This window comes from Lycorma delicatula, chromosome 4 (genome assembly GCF_047948215.1).
Source record: "Lycorma delicatula isolate Av1 chromosome 4, ASM4794821v1, whole genome shotgun sequence".
Classification (NCBI taxonomy): Eukaryota; Metazoa; Arthropoda; class Insecta; order Hemiptera; family Fulgoridae; genus Lycorma; species Lycorma delicatula.
This window is the reverse complement of record NC_134458.1, coordinates 114911830-114935804: the sequence shown is the minus strand read 5'-3', so window position 1 is coordinate 114935804 and position 23975 is coordinate 114911830. Positions and strand designations below refer to the sequence as shown.

Genomic DNA, 23975 nt, shown 5'->3' with positions numbered 1-23975 from the left:
TTGTTTTAGACTGCTAGTGATGAAGAAACTGAAGATAATGGTTCAGAGTGTGTTATTTGTATATGCGATGTACGTGATACATTAATATTACCATGTAGACATTTGTGCTTGTGTAATTCATGTGCCGATTCATTACGTTACCAAGCTAATAACTGTCCAATATGCCGTGCTCCCTTTAGAGCTCTTTTACAAATAAGAGCTTTGCAAAAAGCCAGTTCACAGTTGCCAACTATTCCACCACCTGAGGTAAAATTCTCTAACTTAAATTTATAATGTTAACCTATGACTTAAGTGAATATTTATGATGCAAATTTGTATTACTACTGAATTTATCTAATTGCCTTATTTTCCTTTCTAAACAACTTCAGATTATTATTATTTTTTGAGAATTTTTATATTTCATGAAGATTTTTTTAAATTAAACTCTATATTAAGTACTGAAAAAAAATATTTTTATCTTTTTATTATGTTGGTACTTATTCTATGTTGGTAACAGTTTTATTAACGTAGTTTGTTTCATTATCTGTGTTTTCAGTTTATAATACTGTAATCTTAAAAGTATTGTTTTGTGACATGAAACAGGTTTGTCTACGGATTTGTTTTGTAAAAAAAAAGTTAATGAAAAGTAAGTATAAACAAAAGTATAAGGACTAATAGGAATTGTTTGAATCGGAAGTGAAAAATTGAGCATTGTCATATAATATAGCATTGTTGTGTGTTAATATTTTATAGTATTCAAGTGTATTAAGTTCTAATCTTTTTATTGTTATAATTATTATCTTTTATGACTGCATAGGATCACTTTAGTCAGTCCATTATCCATGTCTGTTCGATGGGACTGTTTGGGCCTTGCGATCCTCCCAGTACTTTTTCTTCATAGGTTCTGATCTTTGTGCCCTTTCTAGTGTTAAAAATGTTCCTGTTCTGAATTTTTTTGGTGAGTGTTTTTGTTCTTGATTTTCTTGTTTAATTTTGTCTTATCTGTGATGTCTTCTGGTGTAAGTCCAATTTCCTTCAGATCCTCTCTTATTTCTCTGATCAATCTGCATCCTGTCTTGCTGTTTTTTGAGTCTGATTGTACTGTTCTAGCTGTTTCAGAAGCCTCAAATCTTGCATCCTCTTGTATGTCCAAAGAATCGTAGTCTCCTCCTCTTAATGCATGTTATGAGTGATGGGTTCTAACTCTACACAACTTTGTTGGGCACAATCATCCATCACTGTCCATCTCTCTGGTAGTTTTTACTGATGTAGGTTCTTCCAATTCTTCTTAGGACTTTCTGGAGTCTGTCTTTGATTGTTCGTTCAGGTGGAAGAGTGTTTCTGATGCATGAGTAGCTTCTGGTTTTATAACTATGTTGTAGTGTCTTATTTATACATTTATTGATAGGCATTTTTGATTGTAAATATACCAGGTTAATGTTTGAGCTTTAGCTTGTTTCTTCTTATTTAAATTGAGGTTTTTTCATTTAGGTTGTTTGTTATTATTTCTTAGAGGTAATTAAATTTGGTTACTATTTTGATTTTATTACCATTTATGTTTACTTCTTTTAATGTTGTTTGTTTTGGGGGCATAATTTCTGTTTTTTCGAATGATATTTTGAAGCCAATTTTATTTGCAATGTTTTGAAGTTCTATTATCTGTGATTTAGCTTCGTTGATATTGTTGCTAGCAGTGCCAAGTCGTCAGCAATTTTCGACCTATTTTTGGTCTTAGGAGCATTTTTTGAGCCATTCTCTCATTACCATTTCTAGACTGCAGTTGAATAATAGCAATGAGAGCAGTTACTGCTATTTTTCACACAAACTACTCACACACACACACACACACATACATATATATATATATATATATATAATAATTATTATTTGAAATTTAAATATATAAAATTATTTCTGTCCTAATGAAATTCAAAAAATAACTGACCACCAAAACACATCCAGTAATGCCAGTGGAGTTGTATTATTATAACATGTTTTCTAAATTTTTAAGTTTTTATTTTGCTTTTTTATGCTGTTTTTAATCTTCATTCTTCAGGAAACTTCCACTAGGATGACTGGACCTTCATTTCATATCGTAATTATTTACCTATGTTTTGTTATCTGTTGTGAGACATTTAATTCATAGTCATTACAAAATTAGTTTTTGCGATGTTGCTTGTGTTGAAAATTCAACAGTGCTTGAACAAGTTTTGCAGTTACTCATTTCACACCACAACATCTGTAAAAATTGCTTCACATGAACCGATTTCCATCTCTTCCGCAACTCTTTTAATAATGATTTCAAAATATTGATCACAATGTCAACTCATTGTCAAATGTTGTACCACTCATAAATTCTTGGTGCCGACATAAAATCTTTGCCAAAAGCTTTCTCTGACATCTTGTAACTTCACTACACTTTATTAAAAGTTTAACACAAAATTTAATACAGATCCTTTGTCCATTATTTCAAGACTAAAACTCTTATAAATTACCTCATGTATTGTACGTAACTGTAGGTGTAGTGATAATAAGTATTATAGGATTTAGAAAAACCACTAAATCATAAATGTGCAATTTAGCAGTTGCCTTCGTCATATCAACACTGAAAATTTTAAATATATATATATTAAAAAAATAACTTAACCACCAAAATACAGTATGATGCGGGATCCTGTGAAAGCCGACACTTTCACAGGATCCTGCATCATCAGTCTGTACACAATTTTATAATTACATCAAAAAAGTAATTAAAACTTAAAAATTTAGAAAACATAAACACTCTTTAACAAGCATAAAATTTGTAATATCAACGTCACCCCACTGCCATTACTGGATATGTTTTGGTGGTTATTTCTTGAATTTTTATTTTTTGAATTTTCAAAAAATTATATATATTGTTGTGTGTTTGTGGCTTGACCAGGATATTGAGAGACTACAACTAATAATGTTTATATATAATTACAACTTATTAGTCTAAGAACATATTAAATAATAATAGTAAGAATAGTAGTAACAGCAACAATAATAATAATAGTGAATAAATGACATACAAAATAGTTTTTCAAATAAGGATAGATTTGTTTAATGATAGTTAAATCATAAAAACCAGAATACAGTCCAGTTGACTAAAGACATTACAATGACTACTAATAGTGACACTTAATATTGCATTAACTACAACATAAGGTAGACAAGTTCATTCAATTCCATTTTCTTCACATATCTTTGCTGTTTACAATAAAACCACTCTATACTTTATGAATGAATTTTGAAAGTGACAGTATTAAATTACTGTCACTTTCTTTATTGTCTACCAGTAACTCAACTAAACAGTTTCCTGCATTCACCCTTTATTTGCAGTAGAATACTTGCAACGTACAATTTATTCGTTATTACTAAACTTTGTCTCACAATAGCGTTGAACACAGCCTCGTGGCACTCAGTTCATACTCACTTAATACTGACTAATGCCTCACTGGATCAAACAATATTTATATACCTTGACTTGAAGAACCATACCCTGTTGAAGCATGAGAATTACCTTTTCCACGCCCTTACATTTTTCCATAAATTCCTATTTGGTCTGATAACCCTTCTTGTCGAACAACAGTTGTTGGAGGTGTGCCATTTACAGTATTACTAAGAACAGATTGTTAAAAAGACCTGTTAGCCTGAGTAAAGAATCCCTTTTAGTTGCCTTCTGGATTGCTTTCATTATTATTTTCTCATACTTTCTTAATTGGAAGGAATTCGTTACCCAGGTCCATTATACTGGTCTTGTTAACAATATATGTAAATAATAATAAAATATAATATATAAATAATACTTAATATTAAAATTTTGCAAATGTTTGTTGTCTTTATGTTGCTCTAGAGTTCTTTCCAATGTTCATTAAATCTTTATTTACAGCTTTTACCTGTTTGGCTAATGTGTAGAACATTGTGTATTCTAAACAATTTAGTTATTATTTACAGGGTGTAATTTTGTTGGTGATTATATTGTGTAAAATGATTTATGTTTGTTGTTCTGAAAGGTACATTGTGTCCAGATTTTTTTAAAATTTGAACAGTATTCTTGTTTAGTTTTCGTTAATGTATGTAATGTTATTTTTATTTATTTTATATAGAGGTGTATGAATGTGTTACTATATTTGTGTATGATAGGTATTTATAAGTGTTGTGATCTAGTGATATGGGTTCATTGAATAGTCTGTAAATTATATACTTTTAGAAGCAGATAGTTTATTTGAGATTGGGTCATTTGAAATGTTATGAATAAAAGTTGTCATTGCTATTTTTCTATATAAATATATGTTTGAAAATTCAAAGTCCACTTTGTTGGCTTTTTTTGTAATTGTGAGGTCAAGAAAATTTGTTAATTGTGTTAATATTCATTTATAAAGATTAATTTACGAGTATTTTTTTTTTTTTATTAAAAATGTTTTATTATAAAATTTGTTTGGTTTACATTTTTAGTTTATATTAAGTTTCAGATTTTTTAAATTCATATTTTAAATATGAGATAATAAAGGTAATAAAAATTACCTTTAGTTTTCTGTTTCATTTTTTTTTTTTCATTGAAAAGGTAAAATGTTTATGAAAATTAGTGGATTAAATGTTTATTGATATTTTTTTTATTGTTTCTTGGGTAACATAATTTTTTATCATAATAGGGTAGTTGCGAGAATATACCTGCAGGTTATGAACCAGTTTCATTAATTGAAGCCCTTAATGGTCCTTGCTTACGTACTGCTGTTATTCCACTTGATCCCACTGAAACTTCTGATCCTGATTCTTCAGTACAAGCTGCTGATGTGCTAAACAGGTATGTTGTTTTTTTTTTACTTTAAAAGTAATTTATTATAAAATTTATCTTTATTTACTTAGCTTGTAAATATGTTAAATCTGTTATAAAAAAACGTAATTCCTTGTTACATTATATTATTTAAAGGCAAATTGTGCTCACTTAGTGAAATAAGGAAGTTGGACATTTTTCCTTGTTCAAGATAAAAACCCGCCTACTTATAAAATTACAAGAAAATTCCCAATCAACATGTGATTAAAAGCTATAGAGTGATAGATGAATCAGTAGCAAAAACAGCTTTTTGATGTATGCTGAATTGCCTAATTAATACACCTTTGTCAGCCTGATCTATTCTGAATTTAATACAGGGAAATATATAGCATCAGGACTGTACAAATTAAACTGTGCTAAAAGTTAATTTGATAAACCGAACACACATTTACCTACTCATATAAATTTTATTCAAGTTTTCATATAATAAAATCTTTACATTGATTTCGCTATTTTCTCATAAAAACAGGACCACAACAGATATAATATCTTGTATTATGTATAATTAGATGCATGATGTGTGATCAAAATATAATGAGAACTTTTTAAATTCTGCGTGCTGTGTTGTTTTGATAGAGTTCATCTTTTTCCCATATGATGGCAGCACTGTCTATCCATATATCATTTTCAGCTATATTAGATGTGTAGTTCAGATTTGGCTGCCAAGTTATTTGGATGTATTTTATTATTAGGAGTATTATTTAGTTTGAAAATGATGGACAAAGGATCTATATTAAATTTTGTGTTAAACTTACAATAAAGTGTAATGAAGTTAGAAGATGTTAGAGAAAGCTTTTGACAAGGATTTTATGTCTGCACCATGAATTTATGAGTGGTACAAACAGTTTCAAGAAGGCTGTGAAGACTATGTAGGAGTTATACGTCCAACATATAAAACAATTGAAGGACATTGTAATCAACATTTTGATATGATTATTAGAAGAGTTGCTGAAGAGGTGGAAATCAATTATGGTTTATACGAATAATTTTTACTGACATTGTGGGTGTGGAACGAGTAGCTGCAAAACTTGTTAAAGGATTGTTGAATTTTCAACAAAAGCAAAATTGCAAAAACTAATTTTGCAATGACTATTATTAAATGTCCATTATTTTAGCAAAAAATAACAAATTGATGCGCAGCCTCTGTATTCTCCAGATTTGACACCTGGCGACATTTTCTTGTTCCCACCTGATTAAGAGACCAGTAAAAGGAGAATGTTTTGTGTCTATAGATGAAAAAAAGAAAAAAGTCACAAAGTGAACTAAGTTGCTTTCCACAGATGTTTTGGAATTTGCCTGCCATAAGTGTTTCTCATCTCTGAGAAATTATCTTGAAGAAGGCATGTCAGTATAGAAGAGTTAATCTTATAATTAAAAAATTCAATTTTTTTTTTTTTAATCTTGCCTTCTACATAAGATAAAGATGTTACATACATTGTAGAGAACCAATTCCCAGATATTTTGTCAGTATTGTTTCAAAGGCCCATCTTGACAAATTAGGTATACAATTGTACCCATCTTAAATACTATTATTTTGCATTTTATTGATATCTAAGGACTACATATTTTGTTTTTTATATACTAGATTTCAAAGATTATACTAATTAGCAATAGGTATATTTTTGTGTCTGCACTTGTTTTCTGTAAACTAGCTAGCTTTATATTTTAGCTGTTTTAATGAAAATAATAATTATAATATTAAACACAGAAAATCCAGGCATGACTTCTATGAAAATCACAAACTCACTAAATTTGACAAACATTAGATAAAATAAGTCAGTTACACTGATCAAGACCCACCGGGTTGGTCTAGTGGTGAACGCGTCTTCCTGAATCAGCTGATTTGGAAGCCGAGAGTTCCAGCGTTAAAGTCCTAGTAAAGCCAGTTATTTTTACATGGATTTGAATGCTAGTTCGTGGATACCGGTGTTCTTTGGTGGTTGGGTTTCAATTAACCACACATCTCAGGAATAGTCAAACTGAGAATGTACAAGACTACACTTCATTTACACTCATACATATCATCCTCATTCATCCTCTGAAGTATTATCTAAACGGTAGTTACCGGAGGCTAAACAGGAAAAAGAAAGAAAGTTACACTGATCAAAAATACATTATTCAGTTATACACAGTAGATTTCTTAACTGCTTAAGAAATGCACCTACAGTAGTATCACATATAACACTGCTGACAAAACAGCTACCTTTATTTCCATAAAGATCTGAAATTCAGTACTATATATTAAAATGTGTAATTTTTTAATGTATTTTTATAAAAATCAAATCATATTTCATCATCTTCATCAGTGAATCACAAAAAACCTTGCACACCATTTTAACATAAGTAATTTATATTTTAATAAAAAATTATTTGCATAGCTGTGGTGATTATACTAACTGTATGTTTCAAATACCATTCATGGTCTTAGAAACAAGTGTTTCATTTAATTTTGTCTAAATGTGTCTACACTTTAAAAATTTACACTCTGTTCTCTTTGAATATTCACATTCCATGCATCCAAGCATCACAACTGTCTTTCACTTGGTTTGAAAGTAATACCATTATATTTAATAAGCATATCTATGGGTGGTACTTTTCATTCACCTGCCGTTAGTTGCTGCAAATACTGTTTCATATCAGCTTCTTCCTTGGCCGATGTCTGAGCAGTTTTAAAATTTTTCTCAGGGTTACAGAAAACTTCTGCTTTCCCTTTTCAATACAAGTTTTAAAAATCCAAATCTTATTTTATTTTTCTCATTAACTAACTGTGATTTTTCTTATCCTAAATTCTATCAAAAGTATTATCTGTTAACACACTTGGCTATAGGTTTTTTCTTCTAAGATCAGGTCATGTTCTTTTTATTTTGATATTTATCTGCCATTGCAAATTATGAAATCAAAAAAAAAAAATTACAATGAAATTGTAAACTGTATGGTAAGAGTTTCGCAGACATCATTTCTTCTGGCCAAAAAACAATAATATAAATAAAACTGTTTTTAACAAAATGATGACTGATATCAAAAAAGTTAAGACACTACATTTCTATTATCAAAATCTTTTATTAATTTAGAATTTTGTTTAAAAAAAAAATATGTTAAATATATTTAATAGACAATAATAGATTAACAAGTGTCCCATATAATAAGCAAAAATAGAAACATTTGTTGCAAAACTCTCGCCGACCTGATTTCATTTATTAAACAACAAATAATCATAAGAATTGTATTATTTCTGTAAATGTGATGTGTATTACATATAAATGAAATCGGACCAGTAACAGTTTTGTAACAAATTTTTCTATTTTTTGCTTATTATATGGAACGCTTAAACATTGTTTATTATCTATTATTGTATATCTATTGTCTATTACATATGTTTAACATGCATTTTTTTAAACAAAATCCTAAATTAATAACAGAATTTAGTGTCTTACATTTTTTATATCAGCATCATTTTGTTAAAAACAGTTTTATTTATATTACAGAAATCTTTGTTTTTTGCGTGAAAGAAATGATATCTGCATTACTCTTACCATATGGTTTACAATTTCATTGTAATTTTTTGGATATCACTGCATTTTGTTAGATTATTCTTTTATTTTTTTTTATGAATTACTGATTGTTATCTTATGGATTTATTATTATAATTTATTGCCTTTCTAGAACAAACAAATATACATTTTTTAAATTTCTTGGCCAATTTTTTTTGTTGATAGTCATATCATTCACTTCATACCATATTTTCCCTGTTTTAATAAAACTAGTAATGACCTTCACGAATCAAAGATCTGTGATGTAATATTGCACTTATTCCTTTGAAATTGTAACCCTAGATTTTTATCTTATCTGTGGACACACTTTTTATATTATTATTATTATTTATATTATTAGAATTTTTTTATTTGGGAAGTAGAATTACTAAAGATGGACGAAGCAGGAGCAATATAAAATGCCGAATAGCACAAGCTAAATGAGCCTTCAGTAAGAAATATAATTTGTTTACATCAAAAATTAATTTAAATGTCAGGAAAAGATTTTTGAAAGTGTATGTTTGTCGCTTTATATGGAAGTGAAACTTGGACAATCGGAGTATCTGAGAAGAAAAGATTAGAAGCTTTTGAAATGTGGTGCTATAGGAGAATGTTAAAAATCAGATGGGTGGATAAAGTGACAAATGAAAGAGGTATTGCGGCAAGTAGATGAAGAAAGAAGCATTTGGAAAAATATAGTTAAAAGAAGAAACAGACTTATGGGCCACATACTAAGGCATCCTGGAATAGTCGCTTTAATATTGGAAGGACAGGTAGAAGGGAAAAATTGTGTAGGCAGGCCACGTTTGGAATATGTAAAACAAATTGTTAGGGATGTAGGATGTAGAGGGTATACTGAAATGAAACGACTAGCACTAGATAGGGAATCTTGGAGAGCTACATCAAACCAGTCAAATGATTGAAGACAAAAAAAAATTATTATTAAATGAACTTTCTTTTTTTATTTCACCATCAATTCGTTCAAATAGTTGTAATATAGAATAAAACTTTTACCAATCAAATTTATTTCTGTTTTATGTAACAAATCATTGTTGCCACATTTGCAACACTTTCCTACTGTTAGTATTTTTTGTGTTTTATTAACAGCTATAATCTCTTGTATACTAATATTTTATTTTTTGTTAATGAAGTAATGGGAATTAAAAAAATTGTTTCATATCTTCAGTACTTTCATTTACATAAGAGCATTTACTGTTAAAACAAGCTGTAGTATATTTTCTTTTAAATTTTATTATTTCAAGTACATTAAGTTTTTGTATGCTACCTAGTACTGCAAAGTACTGTTACCTAGCAGCGCAATTCATAAACCCATCTTTTTGAGGAAAAAGTAACATATTTGAGTTCTGCAGTTCATCATACGCTAGAAAAATGTTGTCTAAGAATATTTAAGTTATTTTTTTAAAAGTATTCTTTATTACAAATCTAATTGAACTGAAATACAATGTTTCTATTATAAGAGTCCAGTTCTGTGAACTCTTAACGGTGAAGTTCTAATGAACTTCTTGATTAACAAAACATATATGCATCCATGCAAAATACCATAAACCTATAAAATATTAGACATGTTTAAAGCATTACTACACAGCTCAACCTTTTGTCAGTAAATAAATTAGGTTGAAAATTTCTTATTAATATTATTGGTATTTCCTTTCACTTCAAACTGAATTTTGCTTGTTAATCTGCTGATTTAGGAATTTCAGACATAATGTGGTGCGAAGTCAGAATAAAATCAGTTAGGGGGTCAGTTAATTGCAAGATGGACAATCAAGAGGGTGTACTGTAATAATTACTAATAAAATAAATGTTGTTGTTAAAAGTATTTATTTCTGGAGCAGAACTGTGTATAGCCTTACAGAGAAGATAATATATAAACTAAATTACTAATGTCTATATAGTAAATTGAATGTATTTTTTATAATTGTGTTCTTTTTAATGCAATGTGATTATTTTACAGATCCAGTTTAGAACGTGTTCCTAAGCCAGTTAAAGTGGTCGGCAGTCCTGAAGATTATGAACCAGAAGTGGCTTGTCCTACACCAGAGGTTGATAAATTACAATTTTTTTTTTTCAATTGCTATTACCTTTTTTATTCTTTTATTAGTATATTTTAGATATCTTTTTCATATTTCAAACTTTTTAATTCATAGTGATTGCTATAATGTTATACAAAACTAACTGTAGAAGAATTCTCTGTTATTTCCTTTTTATTAAAAGGAAATATTTATTTCTATGTGTCAGTTAATTAATTGACTTTGAATGTGTTAAATATTTTAATGGAAATCTGAACTCCTTAAGTGGAGGATTTTTTAAATATTGGTACAAGTTTGAAAAGGAGTATAAATATAGTAATCAAAATTGCACTGATGTTTGTACACAGAAGTAATTAAGCGGGTAGAATATGAAGTATTACTAAAATGTATAAGAATTATTTTTCTAAAAAATATTATAACTTTTCTTTTTATTTTTTTTATTGTGTTAATGAACATGAAAATATTAATGGCAGAATTACAAGAAGTTTTATTCCATTAAAACCAAATTAAATAAAACTGACAAAAAATCTTTTCATTTCTTTATTAAATTTATTAGGTAGAAGAAAATTGGGTCAGAATTAAAAATAAACTAACCAGTAACCCTTAATTTGACACCAGCTTCAAAAAATTTATAGATTTTTGAAGTGTAGTATTTAAATAGTTTTATTTTATATTTTTAGTTTTATCATTTTCTTGAAGGATAGAAAGCCATTTTGTCAGAAAGTCAAATGAGTGCTACTGAGAATGGTCTAAAGTTCTATGGAAAGCAGTAATATATATATTTTTTTTTACCATAATATTTATAACTTTTCTCTCTTTTTCAAAAAAAAAATATATTGTTCTGCTGTATATCAATACAATGTTATAATCCAGTAGTAAGCATTGATAATTAAAAATACAAGAATTTATAAAAACGATTAGCGGAATCTTTGTCACAATTTTTTTTTGTGTTGGTAAACTTTTCCCTAATGTATATTTACCTTTAGTAATCTTATTGGATGCTTAGTTTATTTTTGGCTGTCAAAAAGGTTACATATATTAGTATGGTTGGCAATTTTTAACTTATGGAAAAATGGAACAAGAGTTTGCATTCAATTTTGCTTTGAGAATGGAATAAAGTGCAGCATCGCATTCGAAATGTTGAATGTTGCTTTTGGTGATTCTTCTATGAATAAAACAAGCGTTTACAATTGGTAAAAACATTTTCAAGAGGATCGTTAAGGTGGTGAAGATGTCAGAGCACCCTGGATTTCCAAGTACCTCAACAATTGGCAATGTCAGTAAAATAAAGAAAATGATTATAGGCAATCACCGAATCACTATCAGAGAGGTTGTTGATAATGTTGCTCAATCATCCTAATGGAACCTTCCTGAAGAGCAAAGACTGGAAAAAACTAGTAAAGTTTGATTGAATGTGAAGGTTCTGACAAAGTGTTCTTCAATTTCAACAACTTAGTGTATCATTAGTTCTTGCTGTCAGGTTGTATGGTCAATAAGGAGTACTACTTGGAAATTCTCTGCAGTTTGCTTGGAGCAATCCAAAGATAATGTCCAGATTTGTGGCGCTGTTGAAATCCGTCGCAGAATGAACCTAATGTATAATGAAAACTTTATGAGTGATTGTAGTGTATGGGAATGGTGTAGGAAATTTAAAGGAGATCAAATATATGTCCATGATGAAGGTGGGCAAGGACACATGAATGTTGCTACTTTACGTCTGTTGAGCATGTTGATGGTTTTGTTCCCGACAAATGGAGGTTTTTTTCAATAAGTGAACTTTCCGCAGAAATCCCAGAAATTTGGAGGTCATCTCTGTACACAATTGTGACTAAAGACCTAGGATACCAGAAACTGTGTACATATTGGGTTTCAAAAATGTTGAGTGACAATCATAAAACGCAACGAACGGCGTCATCCTTAATGTTTCTCACATGTTATGATAATGAGGAAGAAGAGTTTTAAAGTCTAACATTGCTGGCAATGAGACTTGGATCCAGTATGACAGTCTAGAAACCAAAGAACAGTTTCTAAGCAGCGGATGCACACTTATTCAAACAAGATGAAAAACAAACACTGAGCAACAGGAAAACAATGGCAACAGTTTTTTAAGACCATAAAGGTTTCTTGTTGGTGGACTTTAAGGAGACAACAACAATAACAAAGGAAGTTTGTTGTGAAATTTATCGTCTCTGCAGAGCAATCCAGAACAAACGAAGAGGCATGCTCTCATCCAGAATGGTTTTGGTTCACGACAATGCACAACCACACTGTGCCATCATGATGCAAGACCTTCTCAAGCATGGGAAGTTTTTGACCTTCCACTGTATTGTCTAGATCTAGTACCTAGCAATTTTCACCTCTTTCAGGAATTGAAGGTTTGGAAAACACTTTGCCCCTATTAAGGAGACTGTCAAGACACCTTGCTGGCAGCAAATTTCTTTGAAGGGGGCATCGGAAAGCTGGTGTATGATACTATAAATGCCTAAATTGCTTTGGTGATTATGTAGAAAAATAAGGTCGATACTACTCAACTTTTAGTAATAAAATCATATTGTTATGTCAATGTGTCTTTTTTTTTATAGCCCGTCAGAGGTTGAAAAAATAAACAGGCCTATGACAATGTAATTTTTAATATAAAAATCTTTCATGTAAGTTATATGGAAAAATTTATAATAGAACTGTAAGAAGAACTTCCTCTTCCAAATAAAAAATTAATCTGAATATTTGGACATATATAAAAATAAGAGTCAGTTAAACTGAAGACAGTCTCCTTTTATTAAATTTTCTTTATAAAGAAGTAATCTAAAAAACATTCTCTCACAAAGGATAGAAACAAATCGTTCATGAAAAAACCACAGAGTACTTACTATATATTTGTGCCATCAACACAGTAGAATATAAAAATAAGCAATTAAGTGCAGAAATAGAAAACAGTATTATTATTCTGATAACATACATTAAAGACATTGGTCTTAACTGTTAACATCTGTTATTCATTATAAGTAGTTGTAAAAACTATGCAACCATGGAACTTTCATATTATAAAGTAATAGTTTTCTTATAAATAAAATAATTTAAAATTAGATATGTATTTGTAATGTGTGTAAAATAACACTATTAAGGATCATGATATTATTCATTTGTAATTTAATAACGGTGAGAAATTTGTAATTTAATAACTCACTGTTATTAAATTACAAATGCAACTGAAATTCTACCTTTTAACAAACATATTATTTTACAAACATATATTTTTCATTTCAGTTCAGGATGTCTGTTCTGTTATCACGAGGTGCTGACAGTGCTGGTGGTAAAGTTCGTTCAGAAAATAAAGAGAGAGCTAATTCACCACTTTTAGTTGCTAGACGTAGCAGGGATAAGACAGCATTATTAAGGCAACGTGATACTGTACGCATTGTAAATGAAACTAATGCAAACAACCAAGATGAGGTTTGTTGCTATTTAAAGTTTTATATTATCAAGGTCGTTCAGTAACTAATGCGACAAATGATTATAAAAAAATTATTCATTCAATAGCAATGAAACTAATCTACTTTTCAACATAATCCCCAGGTACATGTAGGCACATTTCACACTTTTCTATGAGCTTTCTTATTTCAGCAGTAAAGAATTGCCATCTCTGTATCTAAGAAATTGTATCATATTCTTGATCTGCTTATTATTGCTGAACTCACTGCCACATAAAAACTCTTTGAGAGACCACACAAAAAAATATGATAATGCGAGTTGAAATTGTAAGGTGGATGTGAGGCAACAACTCAACAACCCAATGTTTGAAAGCTTCACATGTCTTTTGAGTGGTATGGGGATAGATGTTTATCATTAAGAACAATTACACCTTTTGAGAGAGAACCAGGACATTTCCTCCATATTATGGGGGTTTCACTTCATTTTTTATCCTTTCACAATAATACCCGGAATTGATTGTACATTGGTCTTCCAAATAATCACAATAGATTGAGTCTTTATAGTCTCAAAACATTGTTACCATCACTTTATCTTCTAACACGTAAGTTTTAAATTTTTTTATCTGGTGGTTGAATTCCGATGTTCCTTTCCATACCCTGATTTTTAGATTCTGGCTTAAAATGTTAATCCTGAGTTTCATCACAAATTATTATGTGATCTAAAAAAAACACTACCTTCTGCTAAAAGCCATTCTTTAACGCATTCAGTGCTGATGATGCCATAGTGGCATTATAGAGAGGGAATTACTCCATGTGTGTGAGACGCTACTTAGTCATGTAGTGTGTGAGGTAGCGGCTCACACACTCTGGGAATTACTCCATGTAATTCCTGTCAATGATAAGCATTCTTCTATTTTCTCCCACTTTTCCAGCAATCAGTAAAGGTTTTGTTATTGTGTATTAACACGGAGAAAGGATTCTTCAGTTTGGTTGTGTAGTTCTTGGTTACTATTTCGTTGTGTTATACTAGTACAGCTTTGTTAACATAGATTGTTTTTGCAGCTTCTTGGAGATAGTTTTACAGAAAAGATTAGTGCATTTTTTAAAAATTTTGTTATATTTTTATTTATTTATAAAATGCTTAATTTTAACTTATTAGTGACAAAAAATATTAACAAAGGAGATTGTTGTTGATGAATCAACATCTTCGTTCTAACTTTTTAAAGCCTGACCATTCCTGTCAATATAAAAGTTGGTTATCTTCCTACCCATTTGTGACCATTTAAATATCTAACCTCAGATGCTGCTTCCAGGCCTGTCAGGGTTTTTGTCAAAACAAAGATGGTTGCACAAAAGAACATGGTCTATGCACGTTGTGGCTGTATGGGACAGAATGACATCACATGCACTGAGGTAGAAAATTGTGCAAATTGTAAAGGTCCACACTCAGCAAGGTCTCGAGAATGTTTCATTTACAAAGAAGAAAAAGCTATTCTCAAGATCGTAGTGAACAGTTAGTTTCCTTTCCTGTGGCTTGTCTGGAATACAGAAAATCCCTCAGCATGATGAAGTTGTACAATCAGGTGCAAGTTTTGTTCAGGCTCTCTTTTTTAATATTCAAAAAGAGAATGAATGCAGATCTTGCAAAGAACTGAACAAACTGGTAGAAGCTTTATCAGACCAATGAAGTCCCTCACGGCTGCTATTACAGTATTTAGTACTGGCAAGAAAATAACTTCTGCTGGAAAAACTGGTGGTGGTTTATGAGCATAGCAGGTTTTTGCTGCACCAGTTATGCCTTTCCCTGGTAGACCAGACCGGAGTCCGTAAATTAACCTAAGTCAGGGGTTTATTAAATCAAGCTGTTTATTAAGGGAACTAGGACTAAATTTTGTTGTTGCAATCAACATTTTTGGTGGTATGTTGTGTATAATTTGCCTCGAATTACAAGACATTTACAAAATTGACTCAAAATAAGTAGAACTAGGCATCTAGGCACGGGGTTCACACTTCCGCGAGCTCGGTTAACTAGTTCAGAGGATGACGATGTAGGACATTCAAGATGCCCGGATGAAGCCTACAGCGAATGCAATAAGCTGAGTTATTTAATCACCAATGCAAATGTCTACCGAGGCATTTGCATCGGTGGCATCCCAACGAGGTCAGGCTTATTACTATGAGATGTAAAGAGTCAGAGGGCAATAGATGACTCCCGTTAAAGCCTAACAGAACAAGGAACAGGGGGGGGGTGGCGACCGGAATGTCACTAGGCGGGTTGTCTTACCCTATGGGGTTGGGATGCACCAATTACGCAGCAAATAACAAAGATCACTGTCATCATCTAACCAAGATCTATTAAAACATCACCACCGGGTATGGTATACCATCCTCCCAGACTTCCTAATCCCCTTCACCATGTTGAGCCTTTTACGAAGATATGGTGGCAGATGAAGTGCTCGAAGAATCAAAGCACTTCTTAAAGGTCATAAAATCCAAAGAGAGAAATCAGATATGATTTGATAAGCAATCTGCATGCAGCGTTTTTATTTTAACAGGAAAAAAGTATTTCTATGGCTGCAAATATTATTCAATGGAATGTTTGTGGTCTCCGTTCTCACCGTGAGGATATTGAAATCCTTGTAAAGGAAGAAATTCTTTTAATACTGTGTCTGCAGGAGAGTTGCCTCTGTCACAGTGTGATGTATCTTTTTATGGTTATGTCTGCGAATGATGAGACCATCAAACTGAGGGCAAGGACATGAAGGTGTGGCTGTTTTCCTCAAGGAAAATCATATTAGCTGGCCATATTCTGTTAGTGACAAACATCCTGCAGTCTTAGTGAAGAGATTGGCGCCTTTTAGAATGAATATCTGCAACTTATATCTTCCACCAAATTCTGATATAAGTGAGTATGATCTGCCTAGTCTGTTTTAACAGATTCCTTTACCCTGCGTAATAATTGATGATTTCATTGCCCATCACTATTCATGGAGCTCTTCATCATGTTCATGTCATTTTGTTCAGCAAACCTATTCCCACTTCTTACCTGATGCATTTCTAAAAACCTTTTTGGAAGTGATCACAGACTGGTTGTTATCTCAGTCAGTCAGTAATAATTAATTACCTCAGAGTCAGCCATGCAGATGGCTGGTTGGGAAAGCTAATTGGATCAGATACAAAGATTCCTTTTGCCAATATGACAAGAGTAGTAGTGCTATCCATCAACTGGTTAAGTTTACACACCTGATGCTTGACAATGTAAATGAATTTATCCCTTTAACATTAGGAAAGCCAAGGTGGCCTGCTGTTCTTTGGTGAGATGAAACTGCAGGAATGCACTGAGTCGGCACTGGGCATTATGTAATTTCAATCGAAGACCTATGACTGAATTGCTCTGTGCCTTCTGCAATGCAAGGGCTGTTTGCTGTCAAGTGTTTTGGTGTACGAAACAGTAATCATGGGTGATTATATCCATACCATTTCTCAAATGACTTCATCATTGATTGGAGAAAGGTTCGGGACATGTGTGAATTGGTATGCAGTCACCGCAATTGATTGGATTGGAAAGCAGTTGAATCCTTGTTACCACACCAATTGATGTGGTGAACACGTTTGAAAGACCATTTAGGTTAGTTTCACTTAATCATCATATTATTTGTGAGATATAAGTTGCAGGTAGAAAATATCCCGTTCATGATTGGAGACATAGGAAATTAATTAAACATACCCTTTTCTTTTAATGTCCTAAGGTATGCCTTGAATAATTTTCATGACACTTTCTCCAGAAATGATAATATCAAGTTCAGTATGTTATCACATCTCCCAGATACTGCATTACATCTTTTGTGAATTTATAATAGAATATTCTCTGACCAGTTAATTCCAGATTCTTGGTCAGAAGCACTGGTGATTCCCGTACTGAAACCTGGTAAAAATAAATCATATCCCTTAAGTTATTGTCCTACCTCCTTAACCAGTACCTTGTGCAAGGTGATGGAACGAATGGTAAACTGATGTCTAGTTTAGTACCTTGAGAGAAATACTGTAATTACCCCCCCCGTTTCCACTAAGATAGATCGTCTATTGATCATGTAGTTGCATGGAAGCTATTATTTAAAACGTCTTTTACTTCCCCTACACCTGGTTGCTGTATTTTTTCATTTGCAGAAGGTGTACAATACGGCATGGAAAAGAGGAATCCTAAACACACTTCATGAATGTGGTATACAAGGGAATCACCTTGAATTCATCAGGGGTTTCCTCAATAATATCAGTCCGTTCAAGTTGAGACAACGATAACCAAGGAAATTTTCTACTAGAAAACTGATTATCACATGGAAGTGTCCAAGTGTTACTTTGTTTGCCATATCCATAAATAGTATGACAAATTGTGTGAGAAAACATGTTATGTTCATTATTTGTAAATGATTTTTCTGTTTACATTGCATGTAGAACTTAAGCTACTGCCAAGAGAGAGTGTTCCAAACACAGTAACCCGCTTAGGGTCATGGTGTAAATCAACTGGATTCATGTTTTCCCCCAGAAAAAAATGAAATTCATTTGCTTTTCCTGGTTGAGGGAACATTAAGTGTTTTTGTATGGTGAACCAGTTGAAACATGCATGCGGGCTAGATTTTTCGATTGTGGTTTGACCAATGACTGAAGTGGGTAACACGTTTGAAGGAGCTGAAGGTAAAATGTCTAAAAATGTTAAACATGCTGAGTTCTAATACTTGTTGGGGAGCAGATCATGCATTCATGTTGTGCTTCTACAGCTCTGGTCCATTCCTAGTTAGACTATGGCTGTGTTCTTACAAAACAGATTTTTTAATATTGTAAATAGCGTGAATCTAGATGCTATAGTTTATACAGACAGCTCTAGACATGATAATTCTGTTAGTTGTGCTTTTGTGGTTGGCAATAGGACATACATGTTTGACCTTCCAGTATTCAACAGTGTTTTCGTCACAGAGCTGTTTGAAATTATAAAGCCTTAAATATACTTAGCCCAACATTCCAACACGTATTTGTCTGTTCAGATTCCATGAGTGCTCTGCAAGCCACTATTAGTGATATTTACTCCAGACACCCTGTTATCTGATATAAAGTCTCATCTCTGAAATGAGTCAATGTAATATAACTGTGAGCTGCTGGATCCCTGGCCATATTGGAATTTCAGGCAATGAATGTGCTGATGGTGTGACAAAAGATACTTGTTCGCAGCCTCCTTTCACTTATCGTGTTGTTTCGAATGATCTTTTCTGTTTTCTGAAGAATGTGGTTTGTGATGAGTGGCAGAGTTAATGGAATACTACCATCCATAATAAACTTCATTCAGTGAAGGACGCTGTCACCTTAGAGCTCTTCATGTAGGAATAACCATTGTAAGTAGATTATTATTTGCTGTTTGTTAATAGATCATACTAGGCTCACTCATGGATATCTGATCACTCAGACTGATGCACATGTTTATGTCTTCTGCGACTGCCAGCTGACGGTACAGCACATACCAGTGGACTGCATCTTATGCAGCACTGCATCAGAAATTTAAATGGGGCTAACAGAAATATTTTACTTAACAGTCTGACCATGTTATCAAAATTCTTACAGTTTCTTAAGGCCATACATGTTGATTCAAAAATTTGATTATTCATACAACATTTTTCATCTGTTTATGCAGTTTGGTGTATGCCAGATGGTAGTTTTGTTTTGTTTTTAACATACAACATGGGCATTTTCCATCTGTTCTATGTTTATATTGCTTTTATGTAATATTTAGGTTAATTTTTTTTTAAATTAATTTTTATTATATAAATATTGTGTATGAGTGCTAATGATGCAATTCGTTTTGCACCCACAAGAAAAAAAAATTTTTTTCTTTTATAAAAATTCTTTGAAAATAAATGAAACTTTTTTTTATTGGAGCTGTATCATAATAAATTATGAAAAACCTAATTTTTCTTATAAAATTATTTAATCATAGTTTTGTTTACATTTTATGAAATTTGAGTTTGACGTAATATTTTTTGGCCCTAATTTGTGACTAAAAAAATTTTCTAAATTTTACAAAGTATAGTCAATATGTATATTGTAAAATATGAAAATTAATTACCATTTATCCTCTAATATTTTTATAATCTTATTACAAACCAAAAACTATTACTCAGAAAAGGAAAAATTTCAATGTCAGTGTATTGAAACTTTTTGGAAATTATCTATAATTTCAGTAAATTATAACCTAAAAAGACTGCCTAACATTGCTGTGGCAGAATATACTGTACATTTTAAAACCATTGAATAATATCCTAGAACAAATGAAAAAATATATCCCAACAAGCAGTGTTTATGGGTAGATTGCATAACTGTAGCAGTCATATGCCGCTTGCTGATTACAACACATGTGGCATCATTGCATATTATTACGATTCCGATAATTGTAGACTGAAAAAAACAACTAGTTATATCTACTAGTAATTCATTAAAAAAAAAATCAGCACATCAGGTAAGTAGAGAAAAAACTCAGCAGTGAATGTGTTAAGTACCATACAAATGTGATTTTGAATGAACTGTCTTGGAACCCCCTTAAACATATTTTGCCATAATTCAGCTTATTATTGATAATGGAATGAATGGTACTGATATTCGTACTAAAAATTTCAGCAATTTCCAACATTTGTAAGCATCTCTCCTTACAAATAAGATCATTAGTGTGATTTTGCAATGCGTCAGTTGAAACTTACATTGGTTGTGAAAATTACAACAAATTTTTCATTTGTTGTGAAAATTGGTGGCATCTGTCTGATTTAAACTGTTCAGTCCACTTATAAAAATTTTCACAATTAATATACTTTTTATCATACTGTTTTAACATCTGTAAGTGAATTTCAACCAGTTTTATACTCTTTTCAGTTAGGACTCATTGTTCTTCCATTGTACGCATATTAGCAGTGCACATCCATCCATCTTATCCATTGTACACATGTGGAGCCAACATTTTGAAATAATAAAAAAAAGGGGTCATAATAATGAAAATCTTTTTGTACAGCTGATATCAGATGTGCCAAATTGAATATCAGACAGTTTGAGTGTATTGTTTTAAATAGTGTTTCTGTTGTTGCCATTTGTCTATTTAATTATTGAATGAACCTTTCTTTCATTCATATTAATAATGGAACTAATGATGTATAAAATATTTTCCATTTATTTTGTTCATTTTTCACTAAACCATATAGAGTTTGCTGCTTAGTTGCTTGTTTTTGCTGATATGGTTTACTGTTTTTTAATAACATTTTCTGTTAGATTCATTATAAATGGAACAGTGTTCTTTATATGTAACATTTAAAAAATTTCTATGTCCATATGGACATAAGAAAACTGGGTTTTGTTTTTTACCTAAGATAGTTTTTGTTTTTGTAGTTTTTTTTTTAATTCCCACCATTCTTAGCAGGGTATTTAGACCCACAGAACACCACCAAAGAGGGAAGAGTCAAGGAAAAAGAAATTAAGAAAAATGAATTATCTATTCGCATTGGGATTGCAAAACGAGACTAAACCCGTCCCCCAAAGTAGTGCTTGAAAATCCCATAAAGCAGCAGTTATCTACCTTTTCCTTAATTCCTCAAAAGAGTTTGGGATAACTTTTTTTCAGAATGAGAGCAGTGTTTTGGCCAGTTCAGATGTGCACTGCAACATTTTTTCTTTAAGTACCACATCTGGAAACAGATTCAGGCTTCTTATAGAGAACCCTTGCCCTCAACACTAATAATATGACCTGCTGAAGTATTTACCTGAACTATACATTTTTAACCTGTTTACAAGATACTTTAAAGATATTATTTTTCAGTCTGTTAACTTTTAAGCACTAATTAATCAAATTTATATAAATTAATACTCATTGTAAATTATGGTAATTAATTAACGACATACCACTTTTTCTGAAATTTAAACTGAGTTTTCAGTGTAGGAGATTTTTCTATAGAGGTACTGTACAATTTTATTTATTATTTTTTTTATGAAGTATGAATATAAACAATTGTAGTTTATTGTAATATTTTGCATAATAAAAAAAAAAAATTACATCCTTACCAAATAAAAAGGTAATATTAACTAATTGGTAAGTAAATTAGTAATTCAAATCATTTTTTTAATAAGTATTTAATTAAAATCATAGTTTAGCCAATATGGGTTTTACAGTTAACTTAAAATTAGAAGTGTTACTAAAAATTTCTAATTTAATTAAATTAGAAGTGAACTTAAAATTTTAAGTGTTACTTAAAATTACAAAATAGAAAAATTCTTTACTTTCCTTGATAAATTTACAAGATGTGGAAACAATGTTTTCATCAATTAAAGTTGTGTAAAGGTGGATCTTATAGCATATTTAATATAAAGTTAATCTGTTAGTAATAGTTTACTTCTCAATCATAATTGTGTTTTTGTAATGACAGCCTGAAGATATTGATAGTGAGGCTGAGAAATTATCACCATTATTGGATGCTGCAACCAGTACAGAATCTCCAGTGAGACCAACACCTTCCCCTCCTGCTGATATTGATGATGAAGAACTGCAGTTAAAAGTTGAGGTGTCAAATGATGAAGTAACCACATCATTGTCACCTGGTAGCTACAAAAAATACTTCTTACATGTTTTATGATATTAGCCATTACCACTAAATGAGTAACTTATAAATCCGCTGGGTACCTGTTGCTTGTTTACTTAGTTGAGATCTGCAGGAGTGAGCTGTAGCCTGTTCATTAGTGTGCAGCTACATATACTAATATATTTTGAATGTATAATACACATTTAGATACTTCAGGCCAAGTTGCCTTTTTAATTATTTTATAGTTTAAGCTGTATGTACTGTGATTAATATGTGTATGTTTAATGTACGAGGCATATTCATAAAGTAAGGGCTGTTGGCTAATATTTAAATATTAGCAGGTCTGAGCACAGCGTCCCACATGTAGGGCCATCTGTCTGCTATTTATGAAGCCACTGCAGTTGTTTTGATTCTGTAATTGTTTGCTTGCCGGTGAATGCAGATCACAATGTCTGTGACAATCGTTTCTCCTGCCAGTTGTAAAGTGCTTGCTGTGATTCTATTTTTGTGTGCAAAAGGATCTTCAGCTGCTAAAATTCATTGAGAGTTGTGCCTATTGTATGGACCTACAGTAATGAGTGAAGGAAAGATTAGACAGTGGTGTTGAGACTGGCCGCACAATTGTTTGTGACGAAGAGCGGAGTGGCTGGCCCGGTATTCAGACTGATGAAATCATTGAATAGTGAACCAAAAACTGTGATGTGATCGACAATTGATGATTAGTGCTCTGGCTGATGAATTTCTTCATGTTGGACGCACCTCTGTCTACACGATTGTAACAGAAAAGCTCAAATATCACAAATTGTGTGTAAAGTAGGTACCAAAAATGCTCACCGACCAACACAAAGATCAAAGAATGTGCAGTGGACAAGCGTTTTTGGACCGCTATTGACAAGATGGAGATGATTTGTTTTCCCAAATTGTTATGTGCAAAAGATATGGATATCCTACATCAATGCAGAATCAAAATAGTCGATGCAGTGGCGCCATTCAAGTTCCCAATCTTCATACTCATAGTCAAAAAATATTGGCTACAATTTTTTGGGACGAAAAGGGCATCATTTTAGTTGATTTCATGGAATCAACTAAAATGATCAACAATTACAGCTGATGTGTACTGCGAAATGCTTACCAAACTGAGACGTGCGATCCAAAATTGACGTCGCAGGAAACTGTTGTCTGGCGTAATCCTCCTTCATGAGAACGTGTGTCCTCACACCGCTGCCTTAACCAAGAAGAAAATTCAAGATTTTCATTTTTTGACCACCCTCCATATAGTCCTTACCTTGCATCTAGCGACTACTTCCTCTTGCATTTGAAAAGTGGCTTGGTGGACAACGGTTTGAAAATGATGAACTCAAGACAGCTGTTGTCAACCGGTTTAATTCCCAGGTGGCAAACTTCTATGCAGAGGGGTTAGAGAAACTGGTACAGCGTTATGAAAAGTCCTTAGAACTGAATGACGATTATGTGGATAAGTGAAGTAGATATGTAGTAAACTAAAACTGTGAGTAAAAACCTTTTCGTAT

General features: G+C 31.7%; 1 protein-coding gene across 2 annotated transcripts in view; it reads left to right on the top strand.

Moving 5' to 3' along the window:
* Positions 1-23975, top strand: part of Mrgn1 (Mahogunin ring finger 1) — a 66969-nt gene that overhangs the window by 18360 nt on the left and 24634 nt on the right. For both annotated transcript variants that reach the window (XR_012756161.1, XM_075363968.1), the window contains exons 6-10: positions 10-246; positions 4656-4807; positions 10343-10430; positions 13683-13868; positions 22294-22465. Coding sequence is in view for 1 of the 2 variants with exons in the window: in XM_075363968.1 (XP_075220083.1) it covers positions 10-246; positions 4656-4807; positions 10343-10430; positions 13683-13868; positions 22294-22465 (835 nt within the window). In the remaining variant the exon portion in view is untranslated. The remainder of the gene's footprint in view (positions 1-9; positions 247-4655; positions 4808-10342; positions 10431-13682; positions 13869-22293; positions 22466-23975) is intronic.